Source organism: Peromyscus californicus, unplaced genomic scaffold (assembly GCF_007827085.1).
Source record: "Peromyscus californicus insignis strain IS unplaced genomic scaffold, ASM782708v3 Scaffold_11__1_contigs__length_118956290, whole genome shotgun sequence".
Taxonomy (NCBI): domain Eukaryota; kingdom Metazoa; phylum Chordata; class Mammalia; order Rodentia; family Cricetidae; genus Peromyscus; species Peromyscus californicus.
This window is the reverse complement of record NW_026294402.1, coordinates 18,500,354-18,521,259: the sequence shown is the minus strand read 5'-3', so window position 1 is coordinate 18,521,259 and position 20,906 is coordinate 18,500,354. Positions and strand designations below refer to the sequence as shown.

General features: G+C 42.0%; 1 protein-coding gene across 5 annotated transcripts in view; it reads right to left on the bottom strand.

The window, feature by feature from the left end:
• Positions 1-20,906, bottom strand: part of Bbs9 (Bardet-Biedl syndrome 9) — a 453,439-nt gene that overhangs the window by 99,939 nt on the left and 332,594 nt on the right. For all 5 annotated transcript variants that reach the window (XM_052754897.1, XM_052754886.1, XM_052754921.1 and 2 more), the window contains one exon: positions 1,891-2,073. In XM_052754897.1, coding sequence (XP_052610857.1) covers positions 1,891-2,073 — 183 coding nt within the window. The remainder of the gene's footprint in view (positions 1-1,890; positions 2,074-20,906) is intronic.

The following is a 20,906-nucleotide window of genomic DNA, read 5'->3' as shown; positions in this document are numbered from 1 at the left end:
GATCCTTGCTTCTGAGCAAGGCAGAGAGATGGACAGTTGTCATAAAGGTTCCAATGCTGACCTCTAACTTCCGGTGCTCTACTTAGCTGTCCCTTTCAGCTCCTCTCGAAGCTTCTGGGGTGGAGCCCAGCTTGCCCCTTGAAGTTTAGAACAGCTGAGGACCACAGTGACCGTCATTTGTGGTAGAACCGAAACTGGAGATTAAGCGAGGCCTTTCGCCTCCTAAAGCGAGTTTATAAATAATCTGGTCCCACCACACTGTTCCTTCTCTCACTGCAGTTAAGCAGCTCCAGTTCTGCTACTGAAGGTCAATTTGACATTAAAAAAAAAGTCAGCCTCTTTATATCACTTACAACCAAAAATGCATTCCTTTTTTCCAGTGTATTTATTAATATTTTAGGTCACAAAATAAAGCTTTTTCTTTTAAAAAAAACTTGATGCAGCTGATAAAACTTGTGATTTTTATGACTGTGATGATTTGAATGAGAATGGGCCTTATAGCCTCATATATTTGGATGCTTGGTCCCCAGTTGGGTTTGGGAAGGACTGGAAGGTGTGGCTATATTGGTGAAGGTATGTCACTAGGGGTGGGCTTTGTCCACACCATTCCAAGTTAGCTCTCTCTGTCTCTGTCTCTGTCTCTGTCTCTGTCTCTGTCTCTGTGTGTGTGTGTGTGTGTCTCTCTCTGTGTCTCTCTCTGTCTCTCTCTGCTCCACTGCCATGCTTACTGCCTGTTGCCATGTTCCTGGCCAGCCATGATGGTCATTGGATCTAACCCTCTGGAACCATGAACATCAAACTAAATGTTTTCTTTTTAAAGTATCCTTGGCCATGGCATCTCTTCATGGCAGTAGAAAAGTAACTAAGACAATGAATGTGTTCAGTAAAGCAAGTTACCTGGCTAAAAGCACACACTTTCTGAGCAGACAGACTGGGTCCAAATGCTGCCCCTGCTGCCACCAGTGTTAGAAATGTATTTGACTATAGAAAACTCAGGGGGTTGTTGTTGTTGTCGTTGTAAAATGGAGATGGAGACATCATTTAAGCTACCATCGGTGCCACATCTATGACGAAAGGAGACATTTCTTGGAAAATCACTGCAACAGTGCCAGGCGAGCTCTTGGAATAACAGCCTCAGTACTGTCACCTTCATAACCACATTCATAGATCCAGGTTTGAAATCTGGAAACAACCACCACAAGAGCTGAGTTTGGATCTCTGGTTTCCAAGGGGCCTATTATTTCTCCACAGATAAAAGCACAAAGGCCATCCAGAAGGCACCTGGGCCTGTGCACATCTATGAATCACAGAAGTTAGGTGTTTTTAGTTAATGGACTCTCTGGTTAAAATCTAACTCACAGACTCACTTTTCCCATTTCATTCTGAAATGCCTCTTCTCAGGCAAAGGGCTTTATGAACTATTATAAAGAACTCTGTAAATGCAAAGAACTGTTCCCATCACTTTCAGCAAAGCCATCTCAGTACCCTAACCTTTGAAGTGACACTAAAATTTAAGAACATCGAACAAATTAAAATGACTGAGCTGTTTTGTCTGGCAGACTTGGGGAGGATTAGCTAATCTGGAGGCTTTACTGTGATCACTCAGGCTGTCAAGTGACTGCTTCTCTGCCTCTCAGAGATTGAGGAGCACATAAAAACAGACTGGGTACTACATAAAAATGGACTATATACCTATTTTTAAAACCGCTCAAGGAGGAAAGAAAAGTGCCGTCATATGACACTTTTATTATGGTTTAAAGAAAAAGAAAACAGCGTTTTTGTAAAAACACAGCCCCCTTTGATGCCTTAAAAAACATAGGTAGCCATGTGATATCTCCCCCAAACCAAAGCCTTTTCAATTATGCAGCTGTGGGGCTTATGGGTCCTTACCAGTTCCTGAGTGTCTTCCTGGAGGGGCAGAAATGCTGCTTCTAGAATAGCAGTCTGGTCAGCGCTCAGCTTCTGCCACAGCCTGACCAGCAGGATCAGCAAATGGGTGGCACTCCTCAGGCCGGCGGAGGACTGCAACAGCTTGTCTTGGTTCTCCTCCACGGCATCTGCTAGAGCAATCACCTGAAGGGACGATACACTTGGGTTAGGGATGATTTCACAGTCCCCGAGCCCCCAACAAGGTACATTTGGCACACTTTTGTTTTCCTTCCAAACAACTCGATGAACTTTGTCTTCCACAGACCCAGTTAGGTTGAATAATGAAGAAGTCATCATTCATCTACTAGCTTCCTTCTTTGAGAAAATGTCTCAAGTAATTCCAAATCCATATGGCCAGGGTAGGAACAGCCACAGATCAGCTTTACAGGGACATTGTTCCATGTGTGTGCGTCGCTATCAGCTGGCTTCCTTCCGTATGTGGGGATATGAGTACTCAAGAGTAAAACTATTTCAGGTTTTTATAATTAGCTCTGAAGACTGAGCAATTAAAATAAAATCAAACTAACTATATTTCTGTGTTTTAAACAACTTCGTCACTTTTTTTTCCGGAAAATAACTTACCTTTTAAATTTGTCTTTATAGATTAAAAACATTGGGATATTCAATTCTTTAACATATGTAAAAGTCAAACAATGTTCAACTATCTGATCAGTTTGAAAACTGTCATTTTAACACAAATGTCAGACACCAACCCACAGGGCATTAAAAACAGCTCAGGGTGTGTTAGGTTTGCAATGCCAAATCTACTCAGGATAGAACTTGGCAGGACTGAATAGAATCTGCCTTAAACACTTCTCTTGAATAATCTTGTGGAAAAAGGAACTAAAGCAACAATTGGGTGGAATATGCAAGTCTGCCCATTGGTGTTTGATTCTATTTTATTTTAATGTCTTGGTGAATTCTGTGCTCATTAAAAGTAATGAACTGACTGCCCCAGAGATTCATAGCGTCTATAGTCCCCAGAACAGGAAGAGCCAACCCTGGAGCAATAAACTCCTTCTCAAAGTCCCCGCCAGCTTGAGGACTCAGATGAGATTCAGAAGTCTGGTGCAGACGAGCCATTTGGTGATATTTCATGGCTTATTGACACTGGCCCAAAGGGCTTGTTAAAACATCATCATTCAAACAAGGAGAGTCTACAGCTGTGTGGTCTCTCAAATTCCATGTGGGGCGAGGGGCTCCACAGGGACAGTCGTCAGAGTGTCTAGGAGACACTGGAAACGAGATGTGAGCTATGGAAAGACAGCACAACCAAAGATCTTTGCCTGAACATGCTGTGAGCACCAGGATTCTTTGCCATGTGACCAACATCTTAAAGGAGTTACAGAAGCCAATTACAGTTCAGTCAGCTCTCCAGGGAGCCATGGGGTCTGAACCAAGGCCAGCACCACATAAAATGCACTGCTTACTGTGTGCCTAGGACTGTGCTTTCCTCTGGCATTCTAAAGAAGTAGACGAGAGCTTTTAGCCCACGGGACCTCATAATTGTTTAAAAGAAAGCATACATACAGAACCAATTAGTGGGAAGAAGCATTACTATAATAATGTTCTAATTGTGCAGAAAAGAAAGTGTAAAAGAAGCTAGCAAGGGACTGATTATGATGGACCAGAGTTAATATCCCTGGGGCCTCTTTTACTCAAGTGGAGTTGGAACTCATCCCTTTCCCATTACTTCAAGAAGTCTTCTAAAAGAGATGGGAGAGGCCACTTTGCTTAAACCGTGACACCTGAAATCATATGTCATCTCACCAGGAACACAACCAGCTCCTGTGAAAGTCTAAGCTCGCTCTCTGTCTTGCTGTGAGTGTTAAAAATTAAGCATCATTGTGGAGCAATGATACTGACAGATTGCTTACAGTCAAGAGTTGAACTCATAGAAAGATCAAGGTCATGAACATCTCCTGAGTACCAGGTATGTGCAGGAATTTGCAGAATGCACTATAGGGGGCACACTAGTGACAGATCTAATCTCTACATTCCAAGATTTCATACTAGAGAAGAAAAATAAAGTGAGGGAGGCAAATATTGACCGTGTCAGGAAGGTCCTATAGACCCCAAAAGAAAACTGCATCACTGCTGTGACTGTTAAGGATAATCCTTCAGTTAAGTGAGCAGAAATGGTATGCCATGGATTCTGCTCTGTGCCGTGTGTGATCAGTGTCATCAGTCGCTGGTACCTATATGACACCTTTCTCTTGGACAAAGTGAGAAGATTGAGGCTGTGCATGCTTAGAAAGGTCCCTGAAGTCATCAAGAAAATAGAGTGTGCACATGAGCAGGAGGTGGTAGATGCATCCAAGTACACGAGTGAAATGCTTTTAGAGTTGCATTTAAAATTGGCATTGACCATAAAAAAATTGCTAGTAAAACTGACAGAAACTTAAAGTTTTAAATTTTTCTTTACTTGAAAGATACAAAATAGAAAACAAAATTTGGATCAAAACCTGTGGAAATCAGACCACTGAAGAAAGGAAAAGATTTTCTATTTTAGTAGCTGTTTTAATACCCCTTTTTGCCTGCCTGCCTAAGCAGGGCCCATCATTTTCATTTTGTACTGGGATCTTCAAATTAAGCAGCCAGTCTGACTATATCTCTACCTAGTAAATAAAAGCCCAGAACTCAAGCACTGGGGTCTGTCTCTGCCCAGCCCACTTGAGAATGTAAGCACTTTGTAGGTTCGGAGAGGGCTGTTCTAACAACAGCTGGGCTTGGATGGCTTCAGAGAGGAGCATGTGGGGGAGAGGCACACTGGGGATGGCTCAGTGAGCCCCTCCCAGGTCAAGAGAAGGAACCAATTGTTCAATTTTCAGGAAATTTGCAAGTCACTTATTTCATATGGCCATTACTAAAAATTATAGAACTTGAAATTAAATTATAAAGAAACAAAGGCAATAAATATTCAAAACTCATTATTTCCCGCTGTTCTGTAGGCCTTGTGGTAATCTTTGCTTATTATATCTGTCTTTGGTTAACACTTTGCAGAAGTAGGCTGCTGCCCACTCTTCCAACTCTGTGCTTGGAGACATCAACAGCTTGAAATCTGCTACTAGAGTTTTCTATAACAGAAAACTCCTAGAGTGTTAGAGCCAGCTCCCTCTGCCCTCTGCCCTCTGCACCAGAGGTAATGCTAATCATTTTCCTGCACACAGCTGAGAATGGAGGCCTCCCAACACACAGGTAGTGGGGAGGGGCCTTTAAAAGAAGACACAATTACAACAAAGCAGAAGAGTAGAGAGTGCTTGAGGAGGCGCAGGATGAAAATGAAGAGGTTGTTCATGGGGGTGTTCAGGTGGAGAGCAGCACTTAACTCCAAAGGCCCTGAGTATTCTGTGTGTCCCTGTCAGTCAATAGAGCACCATCAGGAATAACAGATGCTTGGGGCACTCACTCAATGGGACACCATGAAGCTTCTACGCATGTTCCCAACTACCAAGGGAAAATTCTCACTAAGTGTAGCAACATGTCAGTTTGTGGACCCACCCAACTTGCTAAACACAGCTGGAGTGAAAGAATGACTTAGTAAGACAGCAGCCCAAGCCACAGGATCTTTCCAGAACAAGGCCCAAAATACATCAATCTGGGAGAAGCACTGTCTCTCAAAGTTTCAGTCTCGCTGGCTATATTTCTGTGCCATTGTGGAAAGAGTCTGTTATCCCCAAACGATCACAGAAATTGGAGAGAAATGGGATAAACAATTCCTTATGTAAATTACCCCCAAGGAAAATCGTCCTGACCTACTGGCCAGCATGAAATACTAAACAGATCTCCATGTTCTCGATTTAGTTTTGCATGTAACAGCCAAGTTTACTTTGTTCACCATGAGAGCCAAATGAATTAAGCAGAATTAGCATATTAAAAAGAGCTGGAAAAACTAGACCCATCGAGATTCAGATCTGAATGACCAAGACCCAAGAGATCTCCCAGATCACCTGGAACTAAGAGAAATGAAGCCAACCAGCTTCTGGCGCTTAACACTGGAGGGCGAGTGATCTCTCTTTTCAGGGCTCATCGCTGTCTGAGCAAGTTGTGTGTCCCGAGTGAACAACAGATCCAGAGAAGGGAGGGCTACAGGAAGCAACAAATGCGACGGTTTCAGGCACAATGTGCTGAGGGCCTTTGTTTTGCTTTTTCAAATTGATGGTTTCCAAATAAAATGGAGACCCCAAAGGACATCTCTGTCCAATGGCCATATCAGTTGATGCCAAAGTAACGAGGCAGAGGCCCAGGGAGCTGCAGGAAAACACTCAACTCATAAAGCGAGTGTGAAATTAATCCCAAATACTTCCAGCTGCCAAGACAGGCTCTAAAATTGGTTACAGGAAAGCAGCAGCAGCAGCAACAGCGGAGCAGACATGAATCATGCTATGTGAACACGGACATGTCCAATTTCTCCACCTAAGCTAGTCCAATCCGCCTCCCAATCTCATGTGTGGCACGCAGAATCCTACTGTGTTGCTGCTTAGACGTGAAGTGCTGAGACTGACTGTGAGCCAGGCCCCGGGCCCAGCTGTGAGCATCCATCACTCGGTGCTCTTGATGGCCCTCAGAGACAGAAATTACTGACAGTCCCCACCCATCCCATCTCCAATTTAATGATGAAGAGACGAAGGCTCAGCGCCGTCTGTGCACACCAGCCAGGGCAATGAGCAAGGGTAAAGAAGTGCCAGGATTTCAACTGTGTTTTCTGCCTTCCCAGTGAGTGCCCTGTGTCTGCATAGAAGTACAAATGTCCACAGGTGACCCCATAAATCAGCAGTGGGTCCTCCTACTGATAATGTAGAGTAAGTGCTGCTTAGACACCACACCTGTCACAGACATGTGTACTTTATTTATACTTTACATCTTTGGGGCTCTCCACATGAGATTAACTGAAAATGACTACTCTTCCCAGAGTGGGTCGGCATTACACACAGTCACCAAGTCACAATGCATAAGAATGTGATGTTAACACACTATCTTTTTATCTTAACAACAGGAAGGCTGTTCTATTTTGTGTAGCTCAGAAATATGAAAGCTAGACTAAAGAATAATTTCCAGGCCACCTTCTTTAGTGAAGCTACTCTTTTTTTTTTTTTTTAGGATGATTCATCTATTTTTTTCTTAAAATCTCAATAGTCTAAACAAGCCAATGTTTGTAATAATTATCAATATTTTACTGAAGCCTTTCTAGGAACCAAACACAAGCTGAATTCTTTACAGGGATTAGCCCATTCAATTCTCAAAACAACCCTATGAGGTAGAGGCTAATATTGGCTGCATCTTAAGAACTCAATGGTGAACAGCACAGCCAGATTTCACATTCAAGCTAGAGATGTCACCAAAAAAACCCAGCCTGTGCTGTGGACTGTCACTGTTAGTATACTGGTTGCAAAACATGAGTTCTGCAACTCTGTGGGTTTGGTGTCCCAGGTTTTGGCACCAAAAATGTACCAAAAAGGTCACACTGGCTTCTGCATAAGCAATATGTAAAACAAATTCTGTCTGGTAACCCTGTGGCAGCTCTTAGCTTTGCTGAACTTCCAATACCCAACATGGATTGGGGTAGATCTATTCTAGTACCAGGCCAACATGGATGTACAAGTTAAGACAATGGAGCTCCTCATGGCTCCTAGGAAAGGATGGAGAAGGCCATGCTGGAACACAAGGGGCCTGGGAACCAAGCAGACAGGCCTTCCCCTCCTGACAGTGCTTTTAAGCATAAGTTTGCTTCCCTTTTCTGGGCTCCAGTTGCATTATCTTTAAAATGTGGGAAACATGATCTCTAAACATCCAACTGATTAAAAAGCTTTAAATTTGTTTTAGGTGATTTACTCTTTTGAGCTGCCCATACCACATATCCCCTTCTGTTTTCACACATGTGAGTCTTCTTGTTTAATGTTTGTAGACTTGGCATTTCTGAACTAAGAAGTAACACAAAGAACCCAACATGATGCCTTATGTCTGTAATCTTAGCACCTGGGAAGCTGAGGCAAGAGGATTTCAGTGAGTTCCCAAAAATAGCCTGAACTACAATATAAGACCCAAAATAAATAAATAAATAAATAAATAAATAAATAAATAAATAAATAAATAAATAAATAGCAGTGACAATGTTTTCCTGCGGCTATTCCATAGTATGGGAGTTTGAATGTAATCAGCCCCCATAATCTCACAGGGAGTGGCACTATTAGGAAGTGTGGCTTTGTTGGAGTGGGTATGACCTTGTTGGAGGAAGTGTGTCACTGTAGGGGTGGTCTTTGGGCTTTCCTATGCTCAGGATACTGCCCAGTCTCTCAGTCAACTTCCTGTTACCTGCAAGATATAGGACTCTCAGCTACCTCTCTAGTATGTCGTCGGCCTGCATGCCACCACACGTCCTGCCACAATGATAATGGACTGAACCTCGGCAACTATAAGTGAACCCCTCAATTAAATGTTTCCTTATAAGAGTTGCCACAGTTATGGTGTCTCTTCACAGCAGTAAAACCCTAACTAAGACATATATGTGTAGCATTATGAGACTTAAGTGAGAGAGACAGAAGCATTAACAATGATTGACAAGGATAAGGAGAATTTGGAACCCTCTTTCATGGCTGGCAGGAATGTAATATGATATAGTCACTTTGGGAAACAGTCTGGCAGTTCCTCAAACAGATAAACAACATTACCAAATGCCCTACCAAGCAATTCTACTTCTAAAGATATAAACAAAAGCAATAAAAATATATGCGAACTAAAAAATTTGATCATGAAATGTGTTAATGAGATTCCTGTTAGTATAACAATTACCCAAGAAAATGAACTTATAAAGAAGAAAGGTTTGTTTTGGCCTACAGTTTTGGAAGGTTGTCTAGGACATGCTACTTGGTCCTAATACTCAGAGCTTGTGGTAACACATGAATGCAGAAGACCAGAATGGTCATATAAAACCATTCACCTCAGCAAGGAAGAAAAAGGATGAGGAAGAACTCGGGTCCCATTATCTCCTTCAAGGGTACATCCCTAATGAGTTGAAGACCACTTATAAAGCATCACTTCAAGGAGGTTCTACTACTTCCCAATGGTACCATGTCAGGGAACTGGCATTTAATACACCCATGAATACCCAAGATCCAAAGTGTAGCATGGATATTTATAGCAGCCTTATTTACAGTAGCCAAAAAGGAGGAAGAACTGACCACAACTTGATTAATGGATAAACAGAACCTGGTATGTCCATGTAATGAAATATTATTCCACCATGAAAAGAAAGAGGTATACATACATATTAAACATGAATGGCTCTAAAAAAAATGTGCTAAACAAAAGCGGCTTTCCCCAAAGACTATGTTCAGAACAGTCAAATCCATAAATGCAGGTTGCAGTGGTTGGGTGGTGGCAAGGTAGACTGGGAAAGGACAGCTAAGGAGGATGGGGCTTTGTCTAGGGAGGACGAGTTACTCTAAAATTAAACTGCGGTGATGATGGTACACCCCTGTGAATACAACAAAAATTGTTAACGGTATGCTTTAAGCAGAGGCACTCTATATGTGTAATTAGATACCAATAAAGATCTAAAATTAAATGAAATAGAAAAGTATACTTTGAAAGCATGATTCATGAATGATAAATGAGAAACCATCTTCACTTGAGCAGCTGTGATAGTTCAGCTCTACTGTCAACTTGACTGGATCTAGAATCACCAAGGACACCTCTAGCTGCATCTATGAGGGGATGGCGCAGGAAATTAGCTGTAGAGAGAGGCTCTCCCTGAATCTGGGTGACACTATGGCATGTGCTGAGGAATCAATAGTTAAAAAAAAAAAAGCAGTGAGTGAGCTGAGTACCAGCATTCATCTCCCCATTTTCTAGGCCATCCAATTGTGAGCAAGCTGTTGCCACGCAACTGCCACCGTGCCCATCCTGTATTCCCTCCCCAATGACAGACTGTTTTCTTTAAACCAGGGGACAGAACAAGTTGGTTCTTGTCAGCCATGTGGTCACAACAATGGGAAAAGTAACAGGAGTAACGTTTTTATACATGAATGGCTAATGCCATGTTGGGATGAAGGCTTAATGCTTACTGACATTCAAAATGACAGAATAATCATGTGGCTTTGGAGTCAATAAGGCTTATGTGTGAATACTAGCAGTGCCACTCATAAGCAGGACAACCTTTATTTCTCTCAGACTTAGTTTTCTCACCTACAAAATACTACTCAATAAAAACTAGTTCACATCCCTTGCATTCATCTCTAGTTTATGTGGCTCCTGCTGCTATTTTTTAACACTCCTCATAGTGTTTAGGTAAAACAGGTAAATTATTTCTATTAGACGAATATCGACACTGAAAAAGGAGGACTCTACCAATACTTAGAACACACTACCAACTACCCTCTCCCCAAGCGAAGGGAACACCTGCTCACTACTCTTTCTCCCATACCCCACCCTTTGTGATCACTCAACAGGACAGTCTTCATTTTGTTGCTAAATTTAATCAAGTTTCAAAGGAAAATGTTGAGACACCGCATCAAATATACTACCAAAAGCTATGAAAGTCAGACATAGTGGATCCCTTATTTTACTTTGTTACACTTCTATTAAAACATGAAGACAGGAGCTGGAGAGATGGCTCAGATGTTAAGACCCTTGATGCTCTTGCAGAGGACCAGAGTTCAGTTCTTAGTACCTCCATAAGATGGCTCACAACCATCTCCAGGGAATTCAACACCCTGTTCTGCCATTGTGGGAACTCGCCATGCAGACTAGCATTGAACTCAGAAATCTGCCTGCCTCTGCCTCTCAAATGCTGGGACTATAGGCACTCACCACCACACTGGGCAGGAATATAATCTTAGCCATTTTAGCGCTCTGTAAGTTTTCATATAGAGGATAGGGATGGATTTCATTCTGCATCGTTTCTAACAGAGAGGCTCCTGGGGATCTCCTCTAACAGGGAGCTTAAATTTCTAAACCACACCTGGGATTAGGGTACATTTTTCACCATGACCATTTTGGTTAGCTAATAATAGCAGAAATCAATGGATATGTCTTGTTAAAAGCTTGACTCACACATTCCATATTTATAAAAAGATAAGGAAACAACCCAACAGTCAGGAACAGCAAGGCATGGCTGTTGTGATCCTCAAAATCATGGCGGCTCTTGCCAAGATAAGAATTTTCCCTGACGCTAATCTACACTTGCCAAATGCCTTGAGAATTCACATAAAACTTGTTTTAGAAAACAAATTATTCCTGAGAAACTTCATTATACTTAAGAAACTCCTCCCACTTTTTCCCCCTTTTAAATGCTCTGCCCAGAAGAATATAAAACGTAAGCAATGTAGAGACAAAGACGTTGGCTGGGGCATTTCAAATGTAAACCATTGATACATAACAATGTTAAATGAGACAGACAATAAATAATTTACAAGTGACACAGAGAAAAACTCTGCTATTTCTGCAAAGCTTATTCACTAAATAGACATGTAACTTCATCAGCTGAAAGGAAACTCACTCCAATTCCGTCTCATAGAAAACTAAAAATACAACTGATCTCAGGCCTGATTATGACTTTTACCTCCCCACCTCTCCGCCCCCCACAGTTGACCAGAGTTTTACCTCTTCCTATAAAACGGTCTACCTATAGCCAAGTGAAACCCAAATTTAAAAAATGATAATTAATAGAATCAGACTTTTTAAAAAAAAACAAATGAATGTTTTCTGGCCATGGTCTGTCACTGAACAGATTGCTAGTAAAGCAGGAATCTATGGTTGGCAATGTCAGAGCTCATTTTACAAGCCCTGGAGAATGCCACAGTTATCTCTCTCCAAAAACAACATCGATGGGGTCTGAATAATTTCTAACTTTAGAATGTTTCAGGCAACAGCCTTATAGACAGACATGGCTGTGACTAGGAAGCCGCCCACACAGCATGGAGTACCATACTCCATGAAGAGGGACAATGGTGAGGTGGGGAGCTAGCTGGCTGGGTGTCCCGAGCATTCCCTTACCTAAGGCCGTCAGTGTTCTGTTAACACGTCAGTTAAGACAGTGTTCTAAATGTGATCAATTGGAGTATGTTAGTGATCCACTTATGCTGGCAAAAAAAGAGAACCTGGAGACCCCACAGTGAGGGTGACAATACTGATCATTTCCTGAGTTCCTGAAATGAAGTAGCATTTACACACATGTACACATGCACACACACGCATACACACAAGCACAGGTAAACTAGAAAACAAACAAAAATCTATTGTTTTTCCTCTCTATGAATCTTCTTTTAGGATATCCAGTGTTTTCAAACTAGGCAATGGTGTGTAGGCTGGATTCCCAGCAACAGGGAGGCTGGGGTGGGAAGATCAGGAGGTCCTAGTCAGCCTGAGCCACATAACAAGAGTCCGTAGACAAGGTATGGTTCTTTTAAACACTTGTGTTTTCTATGATTTTGCTTTCTAAGATGAAAGACATTAAACCCTTACTATGTGGTAGTGCATGCTTACAACTAGACCACATGGAAATAACACACAAGGCGATGAGTGGAGTTGCCTGGGTTCATGTGGCCTGAAGTGGGGTAAAGTTGAGTGTTTCTACAGTCACAGCCTGTGGGAACACTAGATTGGAAGAGGCCTTGCTGCAGATGAGCTTAGTTTCTGCTCTATGAAAATGCTTCCAGGCCAGCAACTGCCCTATGACCGGCTGTACCTACCCACAGTCTCAGGCACATGGCAAGATTTTCTTGAGCAGTTGATGTACTAAAATAAATGACACCTTCTGGTGGCTCAGCTGAGTGAGAGCATCCACAAAGATGACTACACTGTCTGCTCAGTACAAGCTTGCCTTTCAGGTGAACAAGATCAAGGCCTGTCATTTTGGGAAAACTCTTGTAGGCTACATGATTTATTAGGCTGATTACAGTTTGTAAATAAACAGGATCAACATCTACACCTTCTATATGCAAAGCATTATCACTGATTGGTAAATGCATCCAAGTCTTTACTGTTACCACTGCATGGCAGGTTAAGGGGCCAGGAGTTCTTTGTGATGGGGCTGTCTCAGCAACTGCAGGAAGTACATAATATCTTGAGCCCTACACATGAGAGCTCCTCCCATTAGCTATAACAGCCAAAAATAGTTCCAGGTGTTGTCAATGGTCAATATTTTTCTCAGAAAGTCAGGATCCACTGATCTAGAGTCTGTGAACTTATACTCAAAACAGCTATGATTTCTATCAGAAGCAAAGCCTAGATAGCAGAGCAGAAGACCATGAACACAGACATTCAGGCACCTGGTATCTCAGTCAACACAGGAGACTATGAATTGCCAAAATGACTGTCAGAAATAAGTTTTGTTTGATGATATTACAAATGTTATCATTATAACAATGGATACTAGACAGGGTCTGGTCCATTGACAAATATACCCATAATCTCCTTTGCATGATCAGGAAATATGAATTTAGTAATCCACCTGTGGGATGGGGTTCACGTCTTGAGTTTAAATAATCCTAGGAATTGCCTTTAAGGAAGCTCAGTGATGCTTATTATGATGCAAGCATTACTTACACAAATAATTTCAGAGTTGCACACTGGGAAGAACAGGTGAGTGACCCGCCTGCCAGCTGAACTGCTCTACTCCCCAGATTCTGTTCCGCAAGGTCCATCCCAAAGACCTTGCCGTCTTACCTCATCATCCTCCCCAAAGCCAGCCCTATTCCCCCAACTCCCAGAGACCTCACCTGTCCAGGTGCTAGGCCCTGCCCCCACCTCAGCGGACTCCCTTGGCTCAGGTGTAGGCCACACCAGTGAGAACAGGTTGCACACTGAGAAGAACAGGTAAGTGACCCACTAGCCAGCTCAACTGTCACACTCCCTGGATTCTGTTCCCAAAGAGCTATTCCAGCCCTCAAGCCTTCCCACCCCATCATCCTTCCTGAGGCCAGCCCTCCCTAAACTCTGGGAGACCTCACCTGCTAAGGTGCAGGCCACACCAATCACCAGAGCAGGTGCAGCCCATACCAGTCAGAAGAACAGAGACCCCCAGCTGTAACAAAGGCCAAGCTAACCACTAAGCTAACCAGCTCCCAGCTTGGACAGAGACTTCCTACTAGTTCAGATGTCAGACCAGCCACAAGAAATCCAGGACACAAAGACTAGAAGCCCAAAAAGGAAATAGAAACCAAGGAACAAACCACCCACTCAACAAAGACAAACTCAGAAATCAGGGCCTAGACCTGATCATCCCAAACCTAGATGCCTAACTGTCAGTGTGAAAATAACAGCCAGGGCAAAACAGCACCACCAGAGCCCAGCTACTCTGTAACAACAAGATCTAAATATTCCAATGCAGCTGAAGTACAAGAAAATGACCATAAAGCCAACTTTATAACAATGATACAGGTCATTAAAAAGGAAATGAAAAACTCCCTTAAGAAACTGAAGAAAAGGAAACCAAAAAACTGGAGGAAATCAATAAATCTCTTAAAGAATGCCAAGAAAGTCAAGAACAAACAAATAGGTAAGGGAAACTATTCTAGGCATGAAAACTGAAATAGAAACACTAGAGAAAACACAAACTGAGGGAATTCTGAAAATGGAAAATCTAGGTAAGCAAACAGGACCTAAAGATGCAAGCATCACCAACAGAATATAAGAGATGGAAGAGAGAATCTCAGGTGCTGAGGATAAGATAAAAGAAATAGATTCATCAGTCAAAGAAAATGTTGAATCTAAAAGACTCCTACACAAAACATCCAGGGAATCTGAGACACTATGAAAAGATCAAACCTAAGAATAATAGGAATAGAAGAAGGAGAAGAATCCTCATTCAAAAACCCAGAAAATATATTTAACAAAATCATAGAAGAAAAATTTCCTAACCTAAAGAAGGACATGCCTATAAAGGTACAAGAAGCTTACAGAACATAAAATAGATTGGATCAGAAAAGAAAGTCCCTGAATTACATAATAATCAAAGCACTAAACATACAGAACAGAAAAAGAATATTAAAAGTTGCAAGGGAAAAAAGCCAAGTAATATATAAAGGAAGACCTATTAGAATCACACCCAACTTCTCAATGGAGACTCTAAAATCTACAAGGGTCTGGACAGATTGTCTTGCAGACTCAAAGAGACCATGGATGCCAGCCCAGACTACTATACCCAGCAAAATTGTCAATCACCATAGATTGACATATAAAACAAGATATTTCATGACAAAGTCAAATTTAAACAATATCTAGTCAGAAATCTCACCCTACAAAAGGTACTAAAAGGAAAACTCCAACCCAAGGACATTAACTACACTCAGAAAAATACAGGTAATAGATAATCTCACACCAGCAAAATCCAAAGAAGGGAAACACACACACACACACACACACACACACACACACACACACACACACACACTACCATCATCACCAACAACAACAAAATAAAAAGTAATTAACAATAATTGGTCATCAATATCTCTCAATATAAATTAACTCAATTCACTAGTAAAAAGACACAGGCTATCAGGATAGATACAAAAACAGGATCCATCCTTCTATTGCATACAGGAAACACACCTTAACATCAAAGATAGAAATTACCTCAGAGTAAAGGGTTGGAACAAGATTTTCCAAACAAATGGACATATGAAGGAAGCTGGTGGAGCTATCCTATATCTAACAAAATATACTTCAAACCTAAATTAATCAAAAGAGATGGAGAAGGGCATTTTATACTTATCAAAGGATAAATTCACCAAGATGATGTCTCAGTCCTAAACACTATGCCCCAAATGTAAGGGCACCCACATCTGTAAAGGAAACATTACTAAAGCTTAAATCACACTTCAAACCCCATACAATAATAGTGGCAGACTTCAACATCCTACTCTCACAGGTCATCCAGACAGAAACTAAACAGAGAAACACTGGAGCTAGCAGACATTATAAACCGAATGGACCTAACAGATACCTACAAAACATTTCACCCGAACACAAAAGAATATACTTTCTTCCTAGTATTTCATGGAACCTTCTCCAAAATTAACCATATACTCAGTCACAAAGCAATTCTCAACAGATACAATAAAACTGAAATAACCCCTCTGTATCTTATCAGATCACCATGGATTAAAGTTGGAGTTCAACAATAGCATTAACTACAGAAAGTCTACAAACTCATGGAAACTAAGTACGTCTCTACTGAATTACCACTGAGTCAAGGAATAAAGTAAGAAAGAATTAAAGACTTCCTAGAACCCAATGAAAACGAATGCACAACATACCCAAATTTATGGGACACTATGAAAGCAGTGCTAAAAGGAAAATTCATAACACTAAGTGCCTTCATGAAGAATTTGGAGAGATCTCATACAAGTGACTTAACAGCACACCCAAAAGCTCTAGAACAAAAAGAAGCAAACACACCAAAGAGTAGAAGAAGAGAGGCAATAATCAAACTGAAGGCTGAAATCAATAAAATAGAAACAAAGAGAACAACACAAAGAATCAATGAAAGAAAGAGTTAACTCTTTGAGAAAAATCAACAAGATAGGCAAACTCTTACCTAGATTAATGGGGTAAAGATCTAAACAGAATTCTCAACAGCAGAATCTCAAATGGCTGAGAAGCACTGAAAGAACTGTTCAACATCCTTAGCCATCAGGGAAATGCAAATCAAAATGACTAAGATTCTATCCTATACCTGTCAGAATGGCTAGGATAAAAAAACACAAGTGACAGCTCCTTTGGGTAAGGATGTAGAGCAAGTGGAACATTCCTCCACTGCTGGTGGAAATGGAAACTTGTACAGGCACATTGGAAATCATTATGGCAGTTTCTCAGAAAAATGGGAATTAATCTCAAGACCCAGCTATACCAATCCTGGGCATATGCCCAAAGGATGCTCTACCATACCACAAGGACACTTGCTCAACTATGTTCACAGCAGCTTTATTCATAATAGCCGGAACTTGGAAAAAACCAGATGTTCCTCAACTGAAGAATTGATAAAGAAAATGTGGTACATTTACACAATAGAGTATTACTAAGCTGTTAAAAATGGTAATATTATGAAATTTGCTGGCAAATGGATAGAACTAGAAAAGATCATCCTGCGTGAGTAAGGTAGCCCAGACCCAGAAAGACAAGCATGGCATGTGCTCACTTATAAATGGATATTAGTTGTAAAGTAAAAGATAACCATGTTACAATCCAGAGACCCAGAGAGGAGGGCTCAAGGTGAGGAGATGGGGGGCGGGGGAACATGAATCTCATTGTGAAGAGGAAATAGAATAGACATAGTGGATGAGGGGAAGGGTATGGATAAGAGGGTGGGGACAGAAACAGGAGGAATCAGTGTGGGGGAGGATGGAGGGAGAGAGTACTAGGAAAGACAACTGGAATTGGGGCTATCTCTGGGAAGAGCTAGAAACCCAGTGCAATGGAAACTCCCAGGAATCTTTGAGGGTGACCCTAGCTAAGACTCCTAGCAATGGGGTATATGGAGTCTGAACTGGTCATCTCCTGTAACCAGGCAAAACTTCCAGTGGAGGGATTGGGACACCAATCCAGCCATAAAACCTTCAATCAACAATTTGTCCAGCCTACATAATGTGCTGGGGTAAAAGTGGAGCAGAAATTGTGGGAATGGCCAACCAATGACTGGTCTACTTTGAGACCCATACCTTGAGAGGGAGCCTACCACTGACACTGACTGGAGGGCCAGGACCCAGAGGTGGGATAGCCCAGAGACCTAGGATAGAACCAAACAGAACTGGCAATAAAAACAAAAAAAGTCAATGAAATGATTCCTAATGATATTCGGCTATACTCATAGATTGGTGCCTAGCCCAACTTTCATCAGAGAGGCTTCACCCAGCAACTGATGAAAACTGATGCAGAGACCCACATCCAAACATTAAGTGGAGCTCAGGGAATCCTGAGGAAGATGGGGAAGAAAGATTGTAGGAGCCAGAGGGGTCAAGGGTACCATAAGAAAACACAAAATCAACTAACCTGGGCTCCTAGGGGCTCACAGAGACTGAACCAACAACCAGGGAGCCTGCGTGGACTGACCTGGGCTCCCCGCATTATGTTACACTTGTGTAGCTTGGTCTTCTTGTGGGACTCCTGACAATGGGAGCAGGGGCTGTCTCTGACTCTTCTGCGTTCTTTGGGGACCCTTTCCTCCTACCAGGTTGCCTTGTCCAGCTTTAACAGAAGAGTGCCTAGTCTCACTACAACTTGATACACCGTGGCTGGTTGATACCCATGGCAGGCCTGCCCTTTTCTGAAGAGAAATGGAAGAGGAGGGGTAGATGGGGGTAGAGGGCAGGACTGGGCAGAGAGGAGAGAGGGGAGACTGTGCTCAGGATGTGAAAACAAACAATTTTTTAAAAAAAGAGTTGCACGCTGATTAAATAAGCAAAGATAGTATGCAGTGGGGAGTCTCTGCAAAACAAGCTGCCTGCTGAGAATTAAATAAGAAAAAAATGTACTACACTAATAACACAGCGACTTACTATGTCTACCATGTGCTAGACATAGATTTGAGAATTCAATAGAGATTATAGCTGAATCTTTTAACAACCCCTCTAGAAAATTATTATTTGTGACTAATGAAGAAAATAAGATTCAGAGAGATTAGCCAACTTGGTCAAAACCATATGTCAAGGCCAAGATTCAAATAAAGTCTGCCCAAAACCCACAAAGCAGAAGTCCTTCTCATAATACCATGCTGCATTCTCAGATACAGACAGACAGACAGACACTGGGGAGGGGGGCATCTATGTTATTATTTTTACCAGGTTAAGGTGACAAAAATCTATAAATGAACTCTCCTCAGCAACAGATTGCATGGGGTTGAAGAATCCAGAATCCTTTGCATGTCTCCCTTTAAATAAACCCACACTGGCAGGTGGGAGAGCTGGCCATGCCCCTCACCAGCTGCAGCACTCTAGAGAGTGGCCCTGCTCCTTGCTGCCTGCTGCTTTGGGTGAACTAGCCAGGGAGGCAGTGCTGGAGCGCTCACCCTGGTGCTGAGGATGAGGGAGAGCTGGTGGGATGATCAACTCAGCTACCAACTGGGCCCAGAACAACAGATATGAGTAGGCCCAGCCCAACATCCACACCTGCTATGATCTGCTGGAGCACATGAAGGGGCTGGTCCTGCAGGTCCAAAGCTGCAGGATCTCCATGACACAGGACAACAACAGAATATCCAAGAGGACTACCAGTGGGGGCCCAGTATCAATAGTGTGGCAGAAACCAGAGGCCTCGAACCAGAACAACAACTCACTGCAATGAACACTTGCAAGTAAAGATGTATGGACTAAAGGGTTTACTGTGTGACTCACTGTGACACACCACAGCTTCCATGATGAGATTTTTTTTCTTTTAAATTTTATTTTATTTTATTGGGAGGGAGCGCATTGTAAGGGCGGGATGGAAAGATGAATGGGAACAGGATGTATGATGTGAAACCCACACAGAATCAATCAACAGTTAAAAATAAATAAACCCACACATTCTTCTTCTTGTCATTCATCTGCACCTGCACTGCTTGGTGGCCTTATAGTCATTTGAGTCCGTAACCCCTGCAATGATGAGGCACATCAAACATTAAAAGAAACTAACCTCCTAACAGATGAAAAACTAAATTCAGGCCCTTGCCATTTGGCCCTAAGAGGGTTCCTTGATCCCTTTTTGCATTGGTTTTCTCCTCTGTAACACAGATGCTTGTCACAGTGCCTAGCACACAGTAGGCATGTTTGCCACAGCACCTAGCACACAGTAGGCACACAACAAAGGCCAGTATGATTGCCATCCTCTTCATCTTTAGTGTTGCAAGGCTACAAATTCAACCAACATAATCTTCATTAAAGCATACCAAAAATTCACAGACCTGAAGATAATTATGCATTCCATTTGCCTTTTCATTCTTCTTATAAAGTCTTGACCTCAGTAGCTTATCATGGGATTGATTTTTAAGATAAAAATAGATATTACTTACCAAAATAGATAGCATGATATCCACATCTTACTCTCTTACAGCACCTATATGGCCTCCTCTATTGTATCCATCTTACTTAGAATTATATATTTAATGCTTCCAGCCCTACAAAAGCAGAGACTGTTTATTTGTGTCTACTGCATCCCTAGCATGGCACTAGTGAGGGCCTAAGATATAACCAGCTCCTCAAACATCTGTTCAGCTAAACAGAACTAACTTCCATCTAGCACATTCCAAAAGGGTGGTTTATTGGCTGTCCATGGCCAGTCCTCTCAGAAGAACTGGTACCTAGGGTACAGGTGGACAGTCTGGGAGTCTAACCTGTTACACATACACAGTAAGATAATCAAAGGAGAAAGGATCAATGCTGTGTCTTGGAGCTGAGTTACATTGCATTATATTGGTTTTTCTTTGGGATTTTGTTTAGTGTTAAGATGGCTACTCCAAGAGCACTCCTGGCTGCCTACTATGGGCCCTCTCTCTTGAAAAGATGCTTCACCTCCCCACCCCTCCCACTGTGCCAGCGTGAGGTCCTTCACAGGACCTCCATAACAAGACTGCCTGTGCTGGTCACTGGCCTGCTCTGCAGTGCTGAACTGGAGGCTTGATGATGTGAGAGTCTTCACCATCTCACCTCGATTCCACGTCTAGCTGGCCAACAGCATGTCCTTTGCACACACTGCTTCCACAGAACTCTTTGGAGCTAGCAAATCCACTTCGGCAAAAAGCTTTACTTATTTTTAAAGTAGTTCTGCTTTCTTGTTTTTTCAAAAATAAAAAGAATATATTCTAAAAAATATATTTCTCTTACAAAGATTGATTTACCATAAGGGGCATACCACCAAACACACACACACACACACACACACACACACACACACACACATTCACAGTGTCTTCAATAAATATCAGCTGAGTATCACCTGGTGTTAAGTCCTATAAAAAACTTAGGGAAGAAGTATGGTTCACTGAAATAACTGTAAAAGCAATA